Below are 21,449 nucleotides of genomic sequence, written 5' to 3'. Positions count from 1 at the left end.
ATAACTGGGAGTCTGTACCCTTAAACCAGCATCTCCTTAATTCCCCCACCCCCAGCCCCTGGCAACCATCATGCTACTCTGTTTCTATGATTTTGGTTTTTTAGATTCCACATATAAGTGAGAACATACAGTATTTGTCTTTCTGTGACTTATTTCACTTAATGTGATGCCCTCAGGGTCTTTATATGTTGTTGCAAATGGCACGATTTCCTTCTTTTTATGGATAATATTCTATTGTATATATGTACCACATTTTCTTTATACTTTCACTCTTTAATAGACATTTAGGTTGTTTCCATGTCTTGGCTATTGTGAATAATGCTGCAGTGAACATGGGGGTGCAGATATCTCTTTGAGACAGTGATTTAATTTCGTTCAGATATATACCCAGAATGGGATTGCTGGGCCATATGGTAGTTCTGTTTTGCATTTTTTGAGGAACCACCATACTGTTTTCCATAATATTTGTACCAATTTAACATTCCCACCAACAGTACACAAGGGTCCCCTTTTCTCCACATCCTCACCAACACTTGTTATCGCTTGTCTTCTTGGTAATAGCCATTTGAACAGGTCTGAGGTGACATCTCGTGGTTTTGAGTTTCATTTCCTTGATGGTTAGTGACATCGAACATCTTTTCATGTACCTGTTGGCCATTTGTATGTCGTCTTTGGAAAAATGACTGTTCAGGCCCTTTGCCCATTTTTAAATTGGATTGTTTGTTTTTTTGCTATTGAAATGTTGAGTTCCTTATATATTGTGGATATTAACCCCTTATCAGATTGATGGTTTGTGAATATTTTCTCTCATTCCATAGGTTGCCTTTTCATTTGGTTGATTGCTTCTTTCGTTGTGCAGAAGCTTTTTAGTTTGATGTAGTCCACTTGTTTATTTTTGCTTTTGTTGTTTGTGCTTTCAGTGTCGTATCCAAGAAATTATCACCAACACCAATGTCAAGAAGCTTTTCCCCTATATTTTCTTCTACGAGTTTTATGGGTTTGCATCTTACATTTAAGTCTTTAATCCATTTCAAGTGAATTATTGCGAGTGGTGTAAGACAGCGGTGCAGTTTTATTCTTTTGTATAGGAAGATACAGTTTTCCTATCATTAATTGAAGAGACTATTCTTTCCTCATTGAGTATTCTTGGCTCACTTGTCAAATATCAGTTGATTGCATAGTGTGGGTTAATTTCTGGGCTCTCAACTTTATTCCATTGGTCTGTGTGTCTGTTTTTATGCCACTACCATAGTGTTTAGATTACTATAGCTTTCAAATAAAGTTTGAAATCAGGAAGTGTGATGCCTCTAGCTTTGTTCTTCTTTCTCAGGATTGCTTTGGTTATTCAGGATCTTTTATGGTTCCATATGAATTTTAAGATTGTTTTTCCTATTTCTGTGAAAAATGCCATTGAAATTTTGTTAGGGGTTGCATTGAATCTATAGCTAGCTTTGGATAGTATGGACATTTTAACAATATTAATTATTCTGATGTATGAACATAGTATATCATTCCATTTATTTGTGTCTTCAGTTTTTTCATCAATGTGTTGTGATTTTCAGTGTACAGATTTTTCACCTCCTTAGTTAAATTTATTCCTAAATAATTTATTATTTTTGATGGTATTATTGTATAAATGGGATTGTTTTCTTTATTTCTTTCTCATATAATTCATTGCTAGTGTATAGAAAAGCAATTGGTTTTTGTATGTTAATTTTGTATTCTGCAATTTTACTGAATTCATTTACTAGTTTTTTTTTTAACTTTTTTGGGGGGGGTTTTAGGATTTTATATATGTGGTATCGTATCATCTGCATACAATTTTGCTTTTCCTTTCCAACTTGGATGCCTTTTACTTCTTTTTCTTGCCTAATTGCTCTGGCTGGGAGTTCTAGCATTATGTTAAATAGGAGTAGTGAGAGTGGCATCCTTGTCTTGTTCCTGATCTTAGTGGAAAAGCTTTCCCATTTCACTATTGAGTATGATGTTAGCTGTGGGTTTGTCATATGCAGCCTTTATTATGTTGAGGTAGTTTACTTCTCTATTAGCTATGCCTCTTCGTAGTATTTTTTAGTGGTTGCTCTTGGCATTACAATATGTATCCTTGTTATAATCTACTTAGAGTTACTATTTGATCACTTTAGATTTTATTCTTCACATCTGACTTTTCCCATTTCATAAATGAAAAAAAAAGTCACAACAATTTAATTCCATTTAAACATTCTACTCCTGTCTTTAAGCTACTGTTTTTTATATCTTTTAATTCTTCATAAGTTATAAATTTATATATTCCATTGTAGTGTTATTTTTTACTTTAAACAATTTTTTAGGACATTAAGAAAAGAAAAATATATACTCTTTTATGTTTATCCATATACTTACCAATTCTAATACTCTTTATCCCCTTCCTGTAAATCTTAATTTTTATCTTGTATTATTTCCCTTCAACCTGAAGGACATTCTTTAGTATTTCTTGTAGTACAGGTATGTTGGGGACTAATTCTCTCAGCTTTCATTTATCTGAATATGTCTTTATTTAATCTTAATTTTAGATGAATATTATCCTGAACCTAGAACACGTTCTGTAGGATTTCAATTTTTTTAAATGTATTAAGATTCTAATTCCAAGGCCTGACCAGAGAGAGGGCAGGTGGGACACTTGCCATGGTCAGGCTTTAGGGCGAGAACTTTGAGGATCTAAGACTGCTGATTTCTAGGGAAGGGTTGACATGGGCCCACATGGGCTGGCAAAAATGTGATGGATTAACAGGATCAGTGAAGGCTGATGTTGGCTAACATGGGCTGACTTGGGTCACAACTTTTGAATTCTAATTGATTCTGGGAAGGATCTTAAAGCCTCTGTCACTTTTCAGAGGGGAAAATTAAAGCATGGAAAGGCAGCAACTTTCTCAGAATCACACAGTTGCAGAATACCAGAACCCAGGCTCTAGAATCGTGTCTTCTTTCTCTAAGCCCAGGACTACTTCCTTCCATCTCATCTGCGTCTCCATGGAGGCAGGGCGCCAGAGTGCTGACCCATCTGGACAGCACATTCCTGAGAGCTCATGCACGTCCCTAGCAAGACCTGGAACAGCTTTCAGGACGAAGCTCCTTCCAAGTTCTGGAGGAAAGTTTTCATTTTTCTGCATTATCTGGGTTAAAATCCTGTGGGCAGTGACCTTTATAGCATTGTCAACCCTTGAAAAACAAGTGGCAAGGAGCAATTTTACATATTAGATGCTGATGACCACCCCCCAACTGAGGACATCCAGATAACAGACATACAAGGTCTTGGACCACAAGACTTTGGGCACTTAATAATAACCACATTTTCTAATCTGTTGTCTTTCCTTGTTGGCTTTTAGCTTTTCTTTCCAACCTTTTCTAGGCCACAGGGCAATATAAGACCAGGAGTCTGAGTGGAGGCAGTGCTGGGATTTCCTTGGTTTGAATTCCATCCCATGTGTTTCTTTCTTTCTTCCTTCATATATTAGTATGTATATTAAAGAGGCTTATTTACAGTAATTTATTGATCCAAAACTTTAGAGAAACTCTCTAAACATTATCATAAAACAATATGTTCATCATAAAACAGTATAGTGCACAGCAGCAATGCCCACACCCAGACGCATCACAGCACTATCCATGGAGCCTTGGGGTCCTCTGGGGATCTGTGGACACTCTAATTTGGAGCTTGTTAGTTAAGGATTCCCCACCTCAACAACTGGGTGAGGCACTCAGGGAGCCGTATTTGGGGTTGGGCCTCCCGCTAGAGGCGGAGGAAAGTGGATGCCCCTTTTATATTCATCTTTAACATTTGGAGTCCTTAACCTCTCCCCAAGGGAGCTCAGGGGCCACCCCCAAGGCAGTTCATGTGGGTTTGCGTTATTATGCCATCTCCATAGTCCCCTACGCTGGACATACTCAGGAACTGACAGCGCATCTAGCTTTATCTGCTGCCTCCTCAGGCCCTCCCTACCGGAGGAAATTCTTTCAGTGTGTGTGTGATGGTCACGGCCAGGGCAGCCCATCGGCGCGTCAGCATCAGCACCTTTCCCTTTTCTTTACTCCTTCCTTCCTTCTTTCCTTCCGTTTAGAATAACTGTACAACATAACTCAAAGAGATAAGAATAACATTGTGTTTTCAAATTAAAAAAAATTAAGAATAAGCTGTCCTCTTTCTCTTGTTTTTTTAATTGTAAAAAGCATTACTTTTATTGGGAAAATGAAGTCTGATCCTTGTCTCAGCCAGCTGAGATGGGAATGGTAATTTGGCCAAGGCGTTTTTTTTTTTTTTTCCCCAGCACAATGTAGAAAGTGACCAGTGGTCTCATGTGAGGGCTTGACTCTAAATGCAATAGAACAGGATACGAAGACAAGGCACAGGCAGAGGGTGGAGGTAGGGTGACAGCCATTGTAGAATTGATTAAGATCAGAGCGGCTGGTGTCTGACCGCCCTCAGTCCCTGTGAAGCTTTGCCCAGGGCCTTGCAAGTTTCACCAGGATCCAAGCAACGTTATAATGCTAAAAATAGCATTTGTTAAGGGCTTGCTATGGGCCATGCACATTTTACAAGCCTTTATATTTAATTTTCTGCCAAATGAAAGACCCAGCCTAGGGAACCGCAGGCATCTGGACTTAGTGCTTTGTCTCCTGACCCACCTGTGTTTGCTGCCCTTCACCGACCTCCTGGTCAGCCTCCCGGTCCCTCCTCTGCCTGGTCCTTCTTGGCATGAAGCCTCATGGTTATCTCTGGCTGTGCTTGTCCATCTCAAACTCTCGTCCTCCAGCTCTCTGTCTGATTGCTGCCCTCTTGGGGCAATGCTACCTCAGACCAATCTGCCATAATGACCCCCAACTCTGTTGTTCAACTGTGGAACTTTCTGGCTCTATGGCTCTGCTGAGAGGCATCTCCTCCTACAGCTGGGTTTGGACACGGGCAACTTGAAAAGTAAAACAATAAGCGCTGTATAGAGATGCATACGAAAAGAATAAGTGGCTGAGACATAGAAAAATAATTTGTTTTTAAATGCTATGAAGATGGAGGCACTGCTGAAAAGTCCACAGATATGCCCAAGACGAATATTATGGTCTCTTGTTTACATCCTGAGTTAAGAGGTTTGCGTTACTAAATTGTAAGCGAAAAAGTCAGTGAGAGAGTTTAAATCGGGCAGAGACGTGGGATGACAGCAAATTAAGAGATTACCCTTTTCCCTGGCTCCTCCCTATGGTTAGCCCAGCTGCAAAGTTAGTGTTGACTTCTGTCATCTTCTAAAATTCCACCTCTCTGTGGGCGCTTGTATTTCTGGAACATTCGCCCCAAATAATAAGGTTGCACTCTCTCCCCTGGTGTTAATTCTGGGTTGTTTGGGAACCTGGCTTCTCCGAAGGGGTCGATCTCTGGGCTTTCTAGTAAAGGGTGAGCATAGATGTTTTTAAAAGGGGGTGCTGTACCTTTAAATTCTGAAAGTGAACTTGGCTCAGGAAGGCCAGCAGTCAAGGTCCAGCCCCTAGAAGAGAGAATAGCTACAGATTCTCCATCCTCAGTCTCTGCAAAGGGACGGCTGTGCCAGCCGTGCTCGGGCAGGCTCCTGGCAGCATGGCAGAGAAGCTCGGGGCCCTCCTGCTGGTCCTTGTTCTCAGCCTGGCACAGCCAGCCCCGGCCCACCGGAAGCTCCTGGTGTTTCTGCTGGATGGTTTTCGCTCTGACTACATCAGTGATGAGGCCCTGGAGTCCTTGCCTGGTTTCAGAGAGATTGTGAGCAGGGGGGTAAAAGTGGATTACTTGACCCCAGACTTTCCCAGTCTCTCTTACCCCAATTACTACAGCCTAATGACTGGTGAGTACTGAGTCCTCCCCCGGGCGGGGAGGGGCGGGCTGGAGTCCAACGGTAGCAGTTAGCTCCTGGCATTCGAGTCTCATGTAAATGTTCAGGTTTCCCTCATCCTTTGGGACACCAGAGATAGACAGGAAGTGTGTGTTCTTGGCTGAGATTTTTTTTTTTTCATGGGTGTGTTGTTTTCCAAAAGTTATCCCCAGGACCTGTTTTGGATTCTCAGTGTGGAGAACAGAGAACTACATGAATAGATGATTGTTAAAGTGGTTATTTGGTTTACAAATAAAAAATTCTAGCCTACTCCATATTTTCTAAGTTCAAATTTAAAAAGTCAGCAGGTCTTCATTTGTATCAGATTCCTTCTGTCCCTTTGCCCTGCAGTCATCTGTCATCCTGGAGCTGTTTTGGCTTGTTTGTCAATGTGCTGGATTATGAAAGTTACATGTGGGATTCCTGGATGACTCGGAGGGAATTTTCAGGTCATATCCTGAAGTATTACTTAGCAATGCTACTTGCTCCTTCTTTTGCCCTTTGGGGCCAGGTAAAATGACATGGAGAAGAAAAAATTGATGTGTAGTTCAGATTCCCACTTTTAACTTCTAGCATCTGTTAACAAAACAAAACCCAGCCCCCCAGCTAACCCAGACTGTGCCTAGGTTTGGAAAAGCTGACTTTTGCCTAAAAATGACCTTCATCTGGGATTGCCAGCACGCCAAATGTGATTCCACGAATTTGATCCTCTATCTGTGCTCACACAGTGAGATTCCTAGCTTCCGGTTTGTTTATCAGCTAACCTTTGTGAGGGCCAGCAAGAGGCGCTCAGAAAGAATTTAGCAAGCTGTCCGGGGAGGCTGGTAAGAACGCGCTGCTATTGATGCTTACGTAGGGCTTAGCTATGTGCTCTGAGCACAGGGAAAACTCTATAAATTACGTTAACAGGAAGGGGATGAGAACTCTTGTATCTCATTATGGATCTTCACAGGACAGCGAAGCCCAAGGATCCTGGAAAGACAAATTGCTATCTCTGACTTCATACATGGATACTGTATGCATGTGTACATAAAAATGCCATAAAATTAACGGGGAAAGAGATTTTGGAGAATTAGAAATAAAGGCATGGAGAGCAAAAAAAAAAAGTCCAGACGGCACACAGCAAGGAATTTATCTGCTCATTTTCAAAAATCTCCCCCAACAGACAAACAATCAGCATCTCTCAGATAAAGAAGATGAACAAAAGTCTCCTGGTCCTCCCTTGGCACGGATCTGCCCTTGCAGGGAAGCCGTTTGCGGGCCACACATAGAGGTTATTGTGTGTCACAGGCCTACTTCAGCACTGTCCAGGGAGTTTCACACCTGCAGCCACCCCGACACCAGTTGTCTCTCAGAGCCCTGCTGCGAGGCTCGATTCACGAACTGCCACGTGCACTTTTCTCAATCTCAGTGGAAGAGGAACAAAATCCGTTTTAGCAAGTCAGACTCCAGCGAGCAAAAAGGGACCATTACAGTCTCCGCGGAGAAACGCAGCCAGTGACTCGGCCCTTTGTCTGTCAGATCCACGTTCCTGATATCAGCACAAGGACTAATTTGCACAAAGCCTTAGTCACGCAGACACTTTCTTGTCAGGCTGTGGGTATTTTCTCTGGTCTAGGCACGACAGAAGGGCCCTCCTCGTGGTGGGACAGTGCAGGTCCCATGAATGTTTGACAAAGATCTTACCTTTACTTTCAAACTGAGTCTAGCCCGAGAAAGCCACAGGCTCTCCATACGGCTTACGCCTTTAGAGTTTTTGATGGTAAAATGTATGATCTGACTTGAAAGCTTGCTTGGTACTTAAGTTGGCTTTTTCACTTTTATAGAAGCAATATTGTATGTAGGATGTGTCCAGCAAGACTCACGTTCACGTGGCAGTGTCTTTGGGTGTGACTTGTCTTGTACCTACTGAGTGGACATAAAGGCTTGGAGTGGGATTGTGGGCTGGGGTGGCCTGGCCATCAGGATGCTGCCATCTCCACTGCCCTGGAACTGACTCAGCGTGAAATCTAGACTATTTCCCCCAATATCTATGCTTCTTTTTCCATCTGATGTTGAAAAATTCCTCTTTTTTTCATATAAGGAAGGATCTATCCATTGGGAATAGTAGTTAAACATATGGTTTGAGCATATGAACATTTTATGAACCAACGAAAGAATCATGCTAGATCCTTTTGGTACTAAAAGATATGCTGTCTTAAGGTTCCTCAGAATTTATAAGACAGACTGTGATCTCACTTCCTTACATGAATTATTGCCCATAAGCCATAAAGCCCTTGGTGTTCTTTTTGCATAATGAGGAATGATGGGTTATTGGAAGGAACTTGGCCTGGGAGCTGGGAGAGCTTGGCTGGAGTCCTTGCAGGGTCGGGGAGACTGGGCAAGCCGTCGCACTGCCCTGAATCTCAGTTTCCTCAGCTTCTGGGTCCTCATCCGGCCAGAATCTCAGGTGTTGCCAGAAGCAGGCATGAAATTAGAAAAAGTTAGGACTGGCACCTCTTGGGAGGCCTACATATTAGAAATTAAGCAAATGACTGATCTTTAGAGAGGAGAATTTCATGGGAAGTCATGGGGATGGTGATGGGAAATGAACAGTCACAGGATGTGTGAGGAACCTTGGAAATCATCCAGCCCAGTCATCAACATGAAGCCACGGTGACTGTTTTTTTCCTTCAAAATGTGTTTGCATCAGGACAAATGTGAAGAGAATTCCAATAGTGATCAAGAAGATCCATCAAGGGAATTCCCTGGCGGTCCAGTGGTTAGGACTCCACGCTTTCACTGACCAGGGCCTGGGTTCAGTCCCTGGTCGGGGAACTAAGATCCCACAAGCTGTACGGCCTGGCGCCCCGCGCCCCCCCACCCCCGCAAGAAAGAAGATCCATCAAACAATTGATTACTGGGAACGCATAGAATCTTAAAACAGGGCCATTCACCCAGGGAGCCTACATTCAAGTTGAGCAGGAGAGACACATCATGTACCTACTAATATCTCAAATGAGTAGCAAGGGCCGAATGGTGTCCCTCCAAAATTCATGTGTTGAAATCCCAACCCCCAGTACATCAGAATGTAACCATATTTAAGGACACGGTGTTTAAAGAGGTGATTAAGTTAAATGAGGCTGTTTAGAGTGGGGCCCTACTCCGCTATGTCTGATGCTCTTTTAAGAAGAGGAAGAGACGTCGGGGATCAACGTTCACAGAGAAGAGACCTCATGAGGACAGTGAGAAGGCTGCCATCTGCAAGCCAAGGAGAGAGGTCTCACCAGAAACAAGACCTGCCGACTCCTTGATCTCAGATTTCCAGCCTCCAGAACTGCGAGAGATCACTTTCTGTTGTTTGGCCACTCAGTGGGTGGCACTTTGTTAGGGCAGCCCTCGCAGACTACCACACAAAGGACCAACGGGTAGTTTCCTAATATGCTATGCAAGACCAGAAGAGAGGAGAATTTTCTTCCAGTTGGAGTAGCGTGTGAAAGCATTTTGAAGGAGGTGGGCTCTGAGCTGGAATAAACAGCCCCAAGCATGGCGTTTATCATAATATCTTACTTTATGCATTAGCTCTTTTTCTGAAGAGCTGTCTGTAGATCAACTTAATTTTAGTTAAAATATAACCACAGTGTAACTGCTATGGGGAAGCTTTCTGTTTTAATCTTTAACTGTGGATCTTTTCGTAAAATTATTCTCTTTGAGGTAAATCCCCATTTGATTTAAGTAAAGTTTAACATAACATCCACGGACAAAAAGCAGTGATTTGTTCAATGCAGATCACGCGTAAGAGAAAACGTTGGGTGTGTTTTGAGGCAGCATAAGGTAGCATCATTTTGCCAAAGCCAATGGCAACATTTGTTTGTAACTCTTGAGCACTTCCGATTAAGTGTTTGGGGAAGGTGGCCCAGAAATGTCCTGAGTAGCAGGGAAGCTGGTCTAGAATTTAATCTTCCTGAACATAATCTGCCAGGAGATGAACATATCCTGAGATGTTTGCTATACAGTATGTTATTATCATGTTAACATTTAGAAACTGGTAAATAAAGTGCAGGGAGACTGGGTACTTCACTGCAGACACCTAAGAGCCTCAGTAGCAGGGCTGAGATTGGAGGGCAGGCCTCAGAGGCCAGTTCTCATACAGCAACCAGCAGGGCCCCGACCCGAATCCTGGCGTGCCCAGAAGGTTTTGTATATGACCTGGGACCCAGGACAGAGGTCTCCTTATGACCAGTCCGGGAAGCAGCCAGAGCCTGGATAAAGGCACTTGATTAATCCTCTAGTGGAATCAAAGCAAAACCAAGGATGTTAACTGCTTAGAATTAATATCTGTGCCGATGCAGTTCTGACCGCCCTCCTAGAAATGACACGTGAAGCAAATTCTTCCCAGATATCAAGGCCTCACATTCTGGAGTGAGGGATTGCCGGGTAAGGCAAGCTTTCCCTTGCCTTTAAGAAAATAGCCGATTTAAATTAAAACCGGCTGTCACTTGGACCAAAGGAAATCAGTGCAGAAAGTACTTGAGAAATCATGTTTTGGAAAAAAGCCCACATCCTCAGCCTTCTGGAGAATCAGTTTCACTTGTGGCGGCCTCTGCACGCCCACAGCCCCAGCAGCATGGACACGGCCTCTCTCCGGGGCACCCTGGCCTCTCCTGCCCCTGGGTCAGCATCTGCTCGGGGCTCTTCAGCCCAGGGCTTGGCTTCCTTGGATTTAGATGCCTCTGTCTGGGGTGCCCGCTGCTCCCCGCTTACTCTCTCTCCTGCAGAACCCCGTCATGCTTTTGTTTTCAGCAGCGGCCTCCTGGTAATCAAGGGTCAGTCCTCCGCTTTGGTGGCCTCCTTCCAGATAGCGCCCTCAGTTCCAGGACGCCCTCCTCTCTCTGCTTCCTCCTATTTCACTGATTCCTCCTCGGTCCCTTCTGTTGGCTCCTCCCCATCTTCCTCACCACCTTTTCTCCCACAGCTGAGTCGGCTCCGCTTTCAGGATGGATCGCAAAGCCTCTGCTTCTCCTGCCTCCGTCCCTGGGGCCCTGCCCAGAGGGCGCACCCTCGGTAGCCTAGAGCTTCCCAACAGCTCCTGGTCCCCCACCCTCTCTGCCCTACAGTTTGCCTCACATGCGAACCAGACTAGTCCTCTTAAAACACATGCTCGATGGTGTCACTCCTCTGTTCAGACCCTCCAGTAGCTTCAAGCTCTTACAGAACTGGCCCCAGGTCACCCAGCCCCTTTCCAACCTCATTCCCCACCATTTCCTCCCTTTTTTCCTCACCTGTTCCAGGCAGGTGGCCATCCCAGGACACCTGAACTTGCTGTCCCTTCTGTCTGGAATGCTTTTCCCCAGAAAGACCCAAAGTTTGAGGAATCTTAGTTCCCTGACCAGGGATTGAACCCGCGCCCTCGGCAGTAAAAGCACCAAGTCCTAACCACTGGACCGCCAGGGAATTCTCACTCCGTTGCTTTTTTTTAGATCTCTTCCCCGAAGTCACTGCAGTGGATACGTCTTCCCTGGCCACCCTCCCTTCACTTGTCATGCTCTGTCTTCAAACAACATTTATCCTAGTGAAGAAGCATTATAATAATGATTAAAGTGTTCAGAGTTTCAGGGAACTTGATTATTATTTTGATTTTAGATACTACTAAACTAGCAGGCAGAGGAAAAGACTGAAATTATGCTTCGCTTTATGAAAGCAATGAACAGATATTTAGGTGAACCGGTTACCATTTATGCCCAATAATCTTATATAACCTCAAAATATGTCTATCAGTTTTGTTTTACATTTTGACTATAAGGTCAGGGGCTGCAAGAGGGCTGCAAGAGGGTGCAAGAGAGTCACCCATGAGGAGGATGCTGGGCCTCAAAGGCCTGGGGTGTAGGGGGTGCAGCAAAACACTAGTCATCAGTGTAGCCCTAGACAGAGCCTAACTCCAGCCAAGACTGCCGAAGCCAAGAAGGCAGAGGCGTCAGTGAAGCATGAACAAGGCAAATGGTTCAGAACCGTGTGAACAGCTGTGAGAGGACAGCGAAGGCCACGTTTTGTGTGGTCCTGGCTGTCAGACCCAGGGATGGGTCTGGCGACTTAAAGGGTCAGGCCGTCTTGTGCTCTCAGTCTCCACTCCAGATTGCTTAAGGCTCATGAGAGGCTCCTTAGATATTTGAAAACATGAAATGGTTTATGGGCTGAATCGTGTCCTCCTTGTCCAACACACAAATGTATATCTTGAAGTCCTATCCCCCAGTGCCTCAGAATGTGACTGCATTTGGAGATCGGGTCTTTAAAATGGCAATTAAGTTAAATGGAGCTGTTAGGGTGGGCTCTAATCCAACATAACTGATGTCCTGTTAAGAAGAGGAGATAGGACACAGATAGGCACCAAAGGAAGACCATATGCAGACACAGGGAGAAGGTGGCCATCTACAAGCCAAGGAGAGATGGCTGTAGAGAAGACCAACCCTGATGACACCTTGATTTTGGACTTCTAGCCTCCAGAACTGTGAAAAATAAAGTTCTGTTGTTCAAGTCACCTGGTCTGTGGTACTTTGTTACGACAGCTCTTGGAAACTAACACAGGCAGGATGGGGACACTGGGCAGCCAATGGAAGAATGTAGACTTCTTTAGACACACCACTTCCACCCCCAAACTTACTTCCTGAGAATTTCTGATGGTTTATGCCCTGAAATTGAGGTGGTCACGGTGTTTGGTTTCCTAGGGCTGCTGTAACAAATTACCACAAATGCGGTGACCTAAAATAATAGAAATTATTCCTTCATAGTTCCGGAAGCCAATCGTCTGAAATCAAGGTGCCAGCAGGGCCACGCTCCCTCCGAAGGCTCTAGGGGAGCATCTGTTCCATGCCTTTCTCTTAGCTTTCTCGTGTTGCCAGCAGTCATTGGTATTTTTGGTTTGTAGATTTCATGGAAGTGTCACTCCAATCTCTGCTTCACTGTCATGGCGTTCTCCCTGTGTGTCTCTTCTTATAAGGACACCAGTCATACGGGATTAGGGCCCATCCTCGTGACCTCATCTTAACTTGATTACATCTGCAAAGACCTTGTGTCTAAATAAGGTCTCACTCACAGGTGCTGAGGGATAGAACTTCAGCATAACTCTTTAGAGAACACAGTTCAACCCACAGTACATGGTATAGTGGAAAGAGTTATGGATTTGCTGCCAAAGATCTAATTTCATCCGTTCTCTCACTTTCTGACTTGCAGGATTTGAACAAGTGCTTTTGAGTTTTAATATTATTTAGCAGTAGAATGGAGAAAGTAAAACTTACCCAATAGGCTTGTTGTGAGGACAGAATGAGAAACTTTGTGTAAAAGCACCATTATAAAAATTGTACATATTACCCACTTTACTAGTAAGATTAGGCTCAATCATGTTGCAGTAACAAGCTCTATCAGAGGCTTACCACAACTAAGATTTTTTTTTCACTGATGTGCATGGACTTTAAGGATTAACTGCCCCATTTCCTCTTCATTTTGAGACACAGGCTGAAAAAGCCACTTCTAAATGAGACGTGCTTCTCGCATGGCAGAGGGAAAAGGGAAAATGGCGAACAGTGTAATGATGCTTAAAAGTTCTGCTCAGAGGTGGCACAAGTCACATCTACTCCCGTTTCATTGGCCAAAGCAAATCATATTGTCAAGCTTGACGCCAATAGTTCAGGATATATAATCCTCACATACAGGTGGTGGGAATATATTTAACATTTATGCACTGAATGGATATTAGGTGCATTTTATAAGGAACTTGTAGGTCTTAATTTAAACGAATGGCATAGAGATTAAGTGTCTGCAACTCAGGGAGACAGGTCTTATTGGGAGTTATAATGGTCTTGAACAGTTCCGTGGAGAAGGTGGATCTAAGAATAAACATTGAAAGATGACTGGAAAGATTTTTAGTGGAGATAAGTTTTGGGCCAGATCTTAAAAAAAAAATCTATAAAGACTGATGAGGGACATGGCACAAGTAAAGTCAGAGAAATAAAGTCAGAGACACATTAACAAGACAGACAGAAGGGTGCTAAACCCATTCACCATCCCGGTATAGGGTAGAGGGTTAGAGAGAGAGAGGTGAATTTGTTTAAAAAAAAAAGAAAAAAGACGTGCAATTGATAGAAGGCTTTGAAAGCTAAATTGAAGATAATTCAGTAGGCTCCACCTTTCCTTTTTTTCTACTTCAAACGTTGGAGCATCTGTTCTTTCCGATGGGCTATAAGTGAAGAGTTGAATTTGAGGAGCGCCCTCGAGGCAGAACTTGCTGATTGGGTAGTGAGTGAATGTGGAAGAGCTGAAAAGAAGGGAACCTGAATCAATTCCAAGCCTACAAGAAACTCAGAAGTCTGGGGCTCCTACGAGCAAAGATGGGAAAGTTTGGACAGCTGTTTATTTGACGAAGTAAATTTTCATCAGAATAGATTTCAGGTTGGATTAGGATATTCACCTGGAGTTGGCCCTTTAGGGGATCAGAGACAATCTCTTAAAGGAGAGTTCCAGAAACATGTAGAATAATCATGGGGGTCAAGGAGAGAAATTGCTCCTGTGGGTTCCAGTGGAGCCCAGTATATGGACTTCTCATCTCTCTGCTTGCCCCACGGCTGGTAGAGGACATTTCTCACAAACACACAATTAAATCTGTCTTCTCATCTGCATGAACTCTTGTCTCAGTTTTGTCACTTACTTCCCAGAGACACCTAACAACATCTTTTCACGTTTCCACTTAAAGCTATGGTGTGTGTCATGGGTCCTGAGTAAGCCGCCTGCAGAAACCGGCTGGCCGGCTCAAGCCCGGAGAAAAAAACACGTTCCAAGAATTTACAAAAATAATCTCTCCCGGCACGTCATTATTTCAGCTCCCATCATCAGACCTCTCGACACTGAAGTGCCACTTTTCAAAAAGTATGTTTCTCTTGGCTTCCACTGTGATGCCAGGGTGTTCATTCGGCTGCTGGAAATGTACTCCCTGCAGGAGGGGACGGAGAGGCTGGCGGGCAGAGCTGTGGTGAAAGTCTTTGATTATAAGCACAGCAAACCCTCTTTTAGGAGGTTCCCTTCCTGGAGCCAGGTGGTCTCCATACCAGGCTGGTCTCCTGTCTCACTCCCCCTCCCGTCTCCCCACTGCTGATTGATGGGACCACAGGCCTCCTGCCAAGGCTGCTCTCAGGACCTGCTTCCTCATCAGTGCTATGCCACAAATGGGTTAAAGAACATTTAGAATGGATTCAGAGGGAGCCTGGGTCAGCATGTTAACATTTATTTCAGAGACACTTTAGACAACACCTACTGGGGTTTCAGAGTCCCCGTCCGTGAATAAGGCCATTGTGTCCATGGTCTCCCGGGCGAGGACCCAGGGCAGGTCTGGGGTTCCTCTGCGTCCTGTGTGTAGCATTTGGCTCGCGTCAGATCTTGTGCTTGATCATAACCTACTCCTGTCTTTGGCGCTTTCCGGAGGGAGGAGAGGAGCAAGGGCTTGACAAACAGGTCACAGAGCCACGTGGGGCAGACTCATCTGGACGAAGGGCTGCCCAGGCTGAAATCACAGACAGACTTGTGGTGAGGGGAATGCCGAGCCTTCACCCCCTGATGAAGCAACGTCCCCTGGGCGCCCGCCTTTAAGAGTGAGCGCTCCTGTGGTGCCAGGTCCGAGTCAGGAGGACAGGTGCGGTCATTGTGAGAACTCACATAAGCGTCTGCAGCAGAGCATCTGCACCTGTGTGTGTGGGCCATGAGAGGGTTACAGGTGTGCTCGGGGGCCTGGTCCCCCGCCCCATCCCCTTGGGAGGAGCAGCCTTGTCTGTTCACCCCAGGTTGCCCAACAAAAATGTCTGATGGGCAGCAGATTGGCAAGCCCTGGTGGAGCAGAAAGAGTGTGGGCAGGGAGTCAGGGGCTTCCCTCTGAGGGGGGACGAGAGACAGTCTACCGGACCCCACCTTGGGTCCAGCCTCTGAAGGCCTTCCGCCTACTGGAGTCCAGGCCATCCGTCTGGCAATCTACCCTGCTGCTGGTCTACACTCACTCACAGTGAGTTTAGTGGAACGTGGGCAGTCAAAGCATCTGGGCCCAGAGCTTGCTCAGAAGAGACAGTTGATTCGTGTCTGTCGCACTTCTTTGGTTCGGCGCCAGGAACTGGACTTGTGTTCGATCCCATGGTGGAAGCCTTATATTATTTATCTGTCTTCTAAGTCTCTGGAGTCTTGTTGCTGAACCTCATCTGCTGAGGTCCCACTATTTTCTAACAAACTGCTGTTTCGACCTCACTGGATCCTGGATTCCTCCAGCCATACTCTGCAGGCGTCTGAGTTCCCTCCTTCATCCTCGCGTGGGCTGTGCTTCTCCTTCCCAGGTCCAAACGAGCCCCCCCGCCACATTCAGCCTGTTGGCCTGGACCTCCCAGCACCCAAGGCTCTCCCGGTTTTGCTGGGCTCTGTGGGTGGATCTAATTCCAGGTTCTGGTTACTCCCAGTCTGGCCCATTCCCCCACAGCTTAGCCAGCTGGCCTCACCGCAAAACATGACACCCCTCCCTGTACGTTTCTGTGTGTGACTTTCATAGTCCATTTTAGTGTGCATTTGTCGGTGTAAAACAGAACACTAAAACTGTATGAATGAGCTTGGAACTATGTAACAAAACCCACTACATCCCAATCCAAAATTTCCCCCAGAGACATTCAGAATTACAAAATGTGAAAAGCAGAAGATGCTTAGGAATGCCAGTGCATTTATTTTCTCATTGTGCAGAACAGAGACTGGGGCGTGAGATTCGGCTCCAGCATCTATATAAGGGCAGAACCTCACCAAACGCAGGCCTCTGAGTCAGGCCAGAGTCTGGCCTCCCTCAGATGTACAGGGATGGAAGCCGAGGAATCCTTTCCAATCCTTCCTGCCTGTTTATCCACACCGGCCACTTTGCCTGTGCTCTCTGAGCGCTCCTCTCTTTCCTGGCTGGGCTTCCCTGCTTGGGTTGCTTTTGCTTTTTTCTCACCCTCCTTAATGTCTCCCGAGATGTGTAAGCCGAAGTGGAGATGGGATTCAAAGAAGCTTTGTGTGTAGATTTCATCAAAGATCCGGTCAGGAAGGTGGTGGAAGCGCCTAGAAGATTGTGTGTGTTGGGGGTGGAGAGTGCTTGGACTCAGCTCAGCCATTCCCCCCCCCACCAACTCCCCAGGCCTTGGCTGGTCATCGGAGGCTGGCTGCTGTGCTTCACAAGCCTTAAGTGACCTCACCAAGCTCTGATGGAACAGATAAGAAAGTCACAGCCCAAAGACTTCACTCTCAGACTGTGCTAACAGCTGCTAAAAGCTAAAATAATCAAATGGAAACAAAAATGCCTTTATTTACTCAATTCTCAACCACCTGTTTGACTAGCCTTTTGAACTGACCAGCCAGCCGTGTGGTGAATCTCACCTCAGGAGCTTCCATCAGTGGAAACAGACTGATTCCTACCCTTCAAACACAGGGGTCATCAGGGTTCTGGTGGCCAGTTGTGAACCCCCTGTGGGAGTGGAATTTGGGAGGATGACCTCTTGACCTCCCTGTTTTGGTTGGAGGCCTCTGTGAGAACGCCCACTCCTTCCCTCAGCTTACACTACTTATTACTTCTGGAAGCGCTCTACTCCCATCCTCCTTGGAACCCCCGAGCCTCCACCCCAACCCGGACCCAGCTGCCCTCCACCCATCTTTCTCTTTGAAGCCAAAATAAGATGTCCCCCCTCTACAAGGCCTTGACCCACAGATAGTAACATCTCAGAGCTGGATGGCGCTCTGAGATCTCATTTTCATCCATTTGCTGGCTCCTTTACCACTTACTGTCTGAACCACAGAATTTGGTAATTACAACAGCATGTAATGTTGACGTATGTTCATAAAGCACATTTGTGTCTGATCATTCCCTATGCGGGGACATATGATCATTTCCTGGGCGAGAGGTGCTGTTCTGAAGGGACATGGCCTCGGTCTTGCATGAGCTTGCAGTTAAGCTGAGCAACTCAGTGTGTGCAGAAAGAAGTAGTCACAGGCCAGGACAGAATAAGGACAGAGTAGGCACAGGGGATGCGGGGACCATTTCTAAGGGTGTGTGGTGAAGAGGGAAGGTTTGCTGAGGTGACGGTGTTTGAGCGAAGCCTGAAGGATTTGGGCAAGTTGAAACCTGGCAGAAGGGCCACAAGGGTGAATGGCGTTGCTCAAGTCAAGGGGCGGAGGCGGGAACGATGGGGAGCGTTTGGAGAGCAGAAGTGGGCTTTGAGATGATTACTCTGACATTTCTGAGCAGTGTGGGTTTGGGAGAGGCCATCCAAATCCAAGGTGAGAATGAAGGAGCCTGGGAGTCAAGTCCCCAGAATTACATAGCCCGTCCTGTTTTCCTGTCCTCCTTGCTTCCCTCAAGGCATATATGCCTTCCTTCCTCCCCTCCCCTTTAAAGTCATGTTCACCGTGTGTTTAAATGAGCTCAGTTTGAGATGATAAAAAGTCCCAAAGGAAGGAGTGTGTCCAGCAGGTAATATCAGCTCTCCAAAGACAAAAGGGACTGGACACCTACTTGAAACATGATGGGAGGGAATATACTGGCTAATGTTTCAATAAAATATATCAGTACAGTATCTAAGTCTCATACTTTGGGCACTTGCGAGACGCCTGGGTGGTGATTTCTTTACTAGCCATGAAGGCTGGAGATACAGATTTCAGAGTTGTCCTCATAGAGGTGGAAATTATGTGAGTAGATGAGGCTCCTTGGGAGGATTGTGTCAAGAGAAGGGAAAGAGGTCAAGATGAAACCTTGGGGGACCCTCTTACGTTTAGGGAGCACGACATAGAAGAAGAGACAGGAAAGGAGACAAGGAAGAAGTAAAGACCTATCACAGAACATTCTAGCAAAGACCTCAAATGAAAATCAGGAGTCAAACAAGGTCAGAGTAATCAAGGAAAGAAGAAGTTTCTATAGGAGATGGACAGTATTATCAAACAGAAAAATTAAAAAGAAGAAACAAAAAAGGGGCTTTGCATGTAGCAGCAGGGTTTGGAGACCAGTAGGGAGATGGAAAGTCTGGACAAGACTTTGTAGGTAAAGCCTGCGTTTGGAGGACTTGGGGGCTGGTATTTGACTGTGTAGCTGGGAATCTGAGGGATGTAACTTAGTCTTGATATGCTAATGAGGTCCTATATGTGGATGTCTATAGTTGTGCTCTCAAGTGATCTTTTAAAATTATTAATAGATTTATTGAGGAATAATTTACATACCATAAAATCTATCCATTGTAAGTGTACAACTCAATGACTTTTAGTATGTTTACAGAGGTGTGCAACTATCACCACAATATAATTTTAGAATATTTCCATCATCCCAAAAGGAAAACTTGGACTGGGTAGTTGCTCCCCATTTTCACCTCCAGCCCTAGGTAACCACTAATCTTCTTTCTTTCTCTAAAGATTTGCCTTTTCTGGACATTTCATATAAATGGAACCATGTGTTCTTTTGTATTTGGCTTCTTTCACTCAGCATAATGCTTCTGAGGTTCATCCATGTTGTATTAGTACATCATTCCTTTTCATTGGCCAAAAATATTCCGTTGTATGGATAGGCCACACTTTGTTTATTCATTCACCAGCTGATGAACATTTGGGTCATTTCCACTTTTCAGCTATTATGAATAAGGCTGCTATGAACATTCATGTACAAGCCTTTGTGTGGACATATGTTGTCATTCCTCCTGGGTAGATACCTAGACATGAAATTGCTGGGTCATATGGTAATTCTACATTTAACATGAGAAATTGCCAAACTGTTTTTCAAAGTGGCTGTACCATTTTATATTCCCACTGTATGACGGTTCCCATTTTTCTACATCCTCAATAACACTTGTCATTGTCTTTCCTTTTTTACTATAGCCATTCGAGTGGGAGTGACAAGGTATTTCACTGTGGTTTTGATTTACATTTCCCTAAGAACTAAGATGCTTAACATCATGTGCTTATTGGCTATTTGATAACTCCTTTGGAAAAATGTCTACTCAAATTCTATTATCCATTTTTAAAAATTGGGTTGTCTTTTTATTATTAGTTTTGGGAGTTCTTTATATATTTTGGATATATATTTCTTATGGAATATATGATTTGAAAACATTTTTCTCCCAGGCTGTCGTCACTTTCCTGAAGTGTCTTGAAGTACAAAAGCATTTAATGTTGATGAAGTCCAATATCTCAGTCTTTTCTTTTTGTACTTTTTGTGTCATATCTAAGAAATAATTGACTGATCCAACATCATGAAGATTTACTCCTGTGTTTTCTTCTGCGAGTTTTATACTTTTAGTTCTTACATCTAGGTCTGCAATACATTTTGAGCTAATTTTTGTGTATGGTGTGAGGTAGTTGCTCTGGCACCATTTGTTGAAAAAACTATTCCTTTCTTGATATTTTTGTAGGAAATCAACTGACCATGAATGTTAAGAGTTTATTCCTGGGCTCTCAGTTTTACTTCCTATGTCCATCCTTATGCCAGGACCACACTATCACGATTGCTGTAGCTTTGTAGTGAGTTTTGAAATAGGGGTGTGTAAGTCTTCCCACTTCTTACTTCTTTTTGAAGATGGTTTTGGCTATTTTGAGTCACTTGTATCTCCAAATAAGTTTTAGGATGAGCTTTTCAACTTCTGGGAAAAAAATCCAGCTAGGATTTGGTTAGGTGTTGTGTTGAATCTATAGAACAATTTAGGAAATATTGCCAACTTAACAGTATTAAGTCTTTTGATCCATAAACATGAGACGTCCACTTATTCAGGTTCCAAATTCTTTCCACACTGCTTTATAATTTTCAGTGCACAAGTCTTGCACTTCTTTTAAAATATTTCTAGGCATTTTATTTTTTGATGTTATTATGAATGGAATTATTTTCTTAATTTCATTTTTGTGGTGTATGAAAACTCAACTGATTTCTGGGTGTTGATCTTGCATCTTGCTACCTTGCTGAATTTGATTAGTTCTGATAGAATTATGTGGAATTATCCTATTCCTTAGGATTCTCTGCATCACAAGAATCTACAAGATCATGTTTCCTGCAAATAAAAACAGTTACTTCTTCCTTTCTAATCTTGATACCTTCAGATGATCTTTATAATCACCTTGGGAGTTACGTAAGGGCAAATGTGCAGATGAGAGAACTCAAGCCTGGGGAGGGTATGCAGTTTGTGTGAGGTCACCTAGCCAGGAAGTGGATAAACCAGAACCAGAACGAGGACCTCTGCATTCCGCCAGCCCAGTCCATCACTCAGCGTCTTCACCATGCAGCCTCTGGTTGGTGGAGTCAGAGTCTGTGAGGACGATGGAGGCCTCTGTCTCTGCAGCACTCCTATTGTCCTCCTTTGTTACAGCCGCCAGATTTAGTCAAGAGGGAACAGGATGTACATTTCCCAAACGTCTGCCGGATTCCTACATCCATGTGTCTAAAGCGCCTAGTCCCAGGTGCTTTCAAATAGTATTTCAGTCAGTCCTCAGAAAACCATGTAAGGTGGGCGTAGTTATCCTGGTTTTATAGATGAGGAAACCGAGGCTGTGAGCTTTTTTTTTTTTTTTTAATTTTTATTTTTATTATTTATT

At 44.3% G+C, this 21,449-nt stretch overlaps 1 protein-coding gene across 1 annotated transcript in view; it reads left to right on the top strand.

Moving 5' to 3' along the window:
* The first annotated feature begins 5,517 nt into the window (after nt 1–5,517).
* Nucleotides 5,518–21,449, top strand: part of ENPP6 (ectonucleotide pyrophosphatase/phosphodiesterase 6) — a 93,796-nt gene continuing 77,864 nt past the window's right edge. The window contains exon 1 of the mRNA XM_061177402.1: nt 5,518–5,840. Within this exon, the coding sequence (XP_061033385.1) occupies nt 5,600–5,840 (241 nt within the window). The 5' untranslated portion in view covers nt 5,518–5,599. The remainder of the gene's footprint in view (nt 5,841–21,449) is intronic.

Source organism: Eubalaena glacialis, chromosome 20 (assembly GCF_028564815.1).
Source record: "Eubalaena glacialis isolate mEubGla1 chromosome 20, mEubGla1.1.hap2.+ XY, whole genome shotgun sequence".
In the NCBI taxonomy this organism is placed as follows: Eukaryota; Metazoa; Chordata; class Mammalia; order Artiodactyla; family Balaenidae; genus Eubalaena; species Eubalaena glacialis.
Note: the sequence above shows the minus strand (reverse complement) of the source record. Positions and strands in the feature narration are given on the sequence as shown.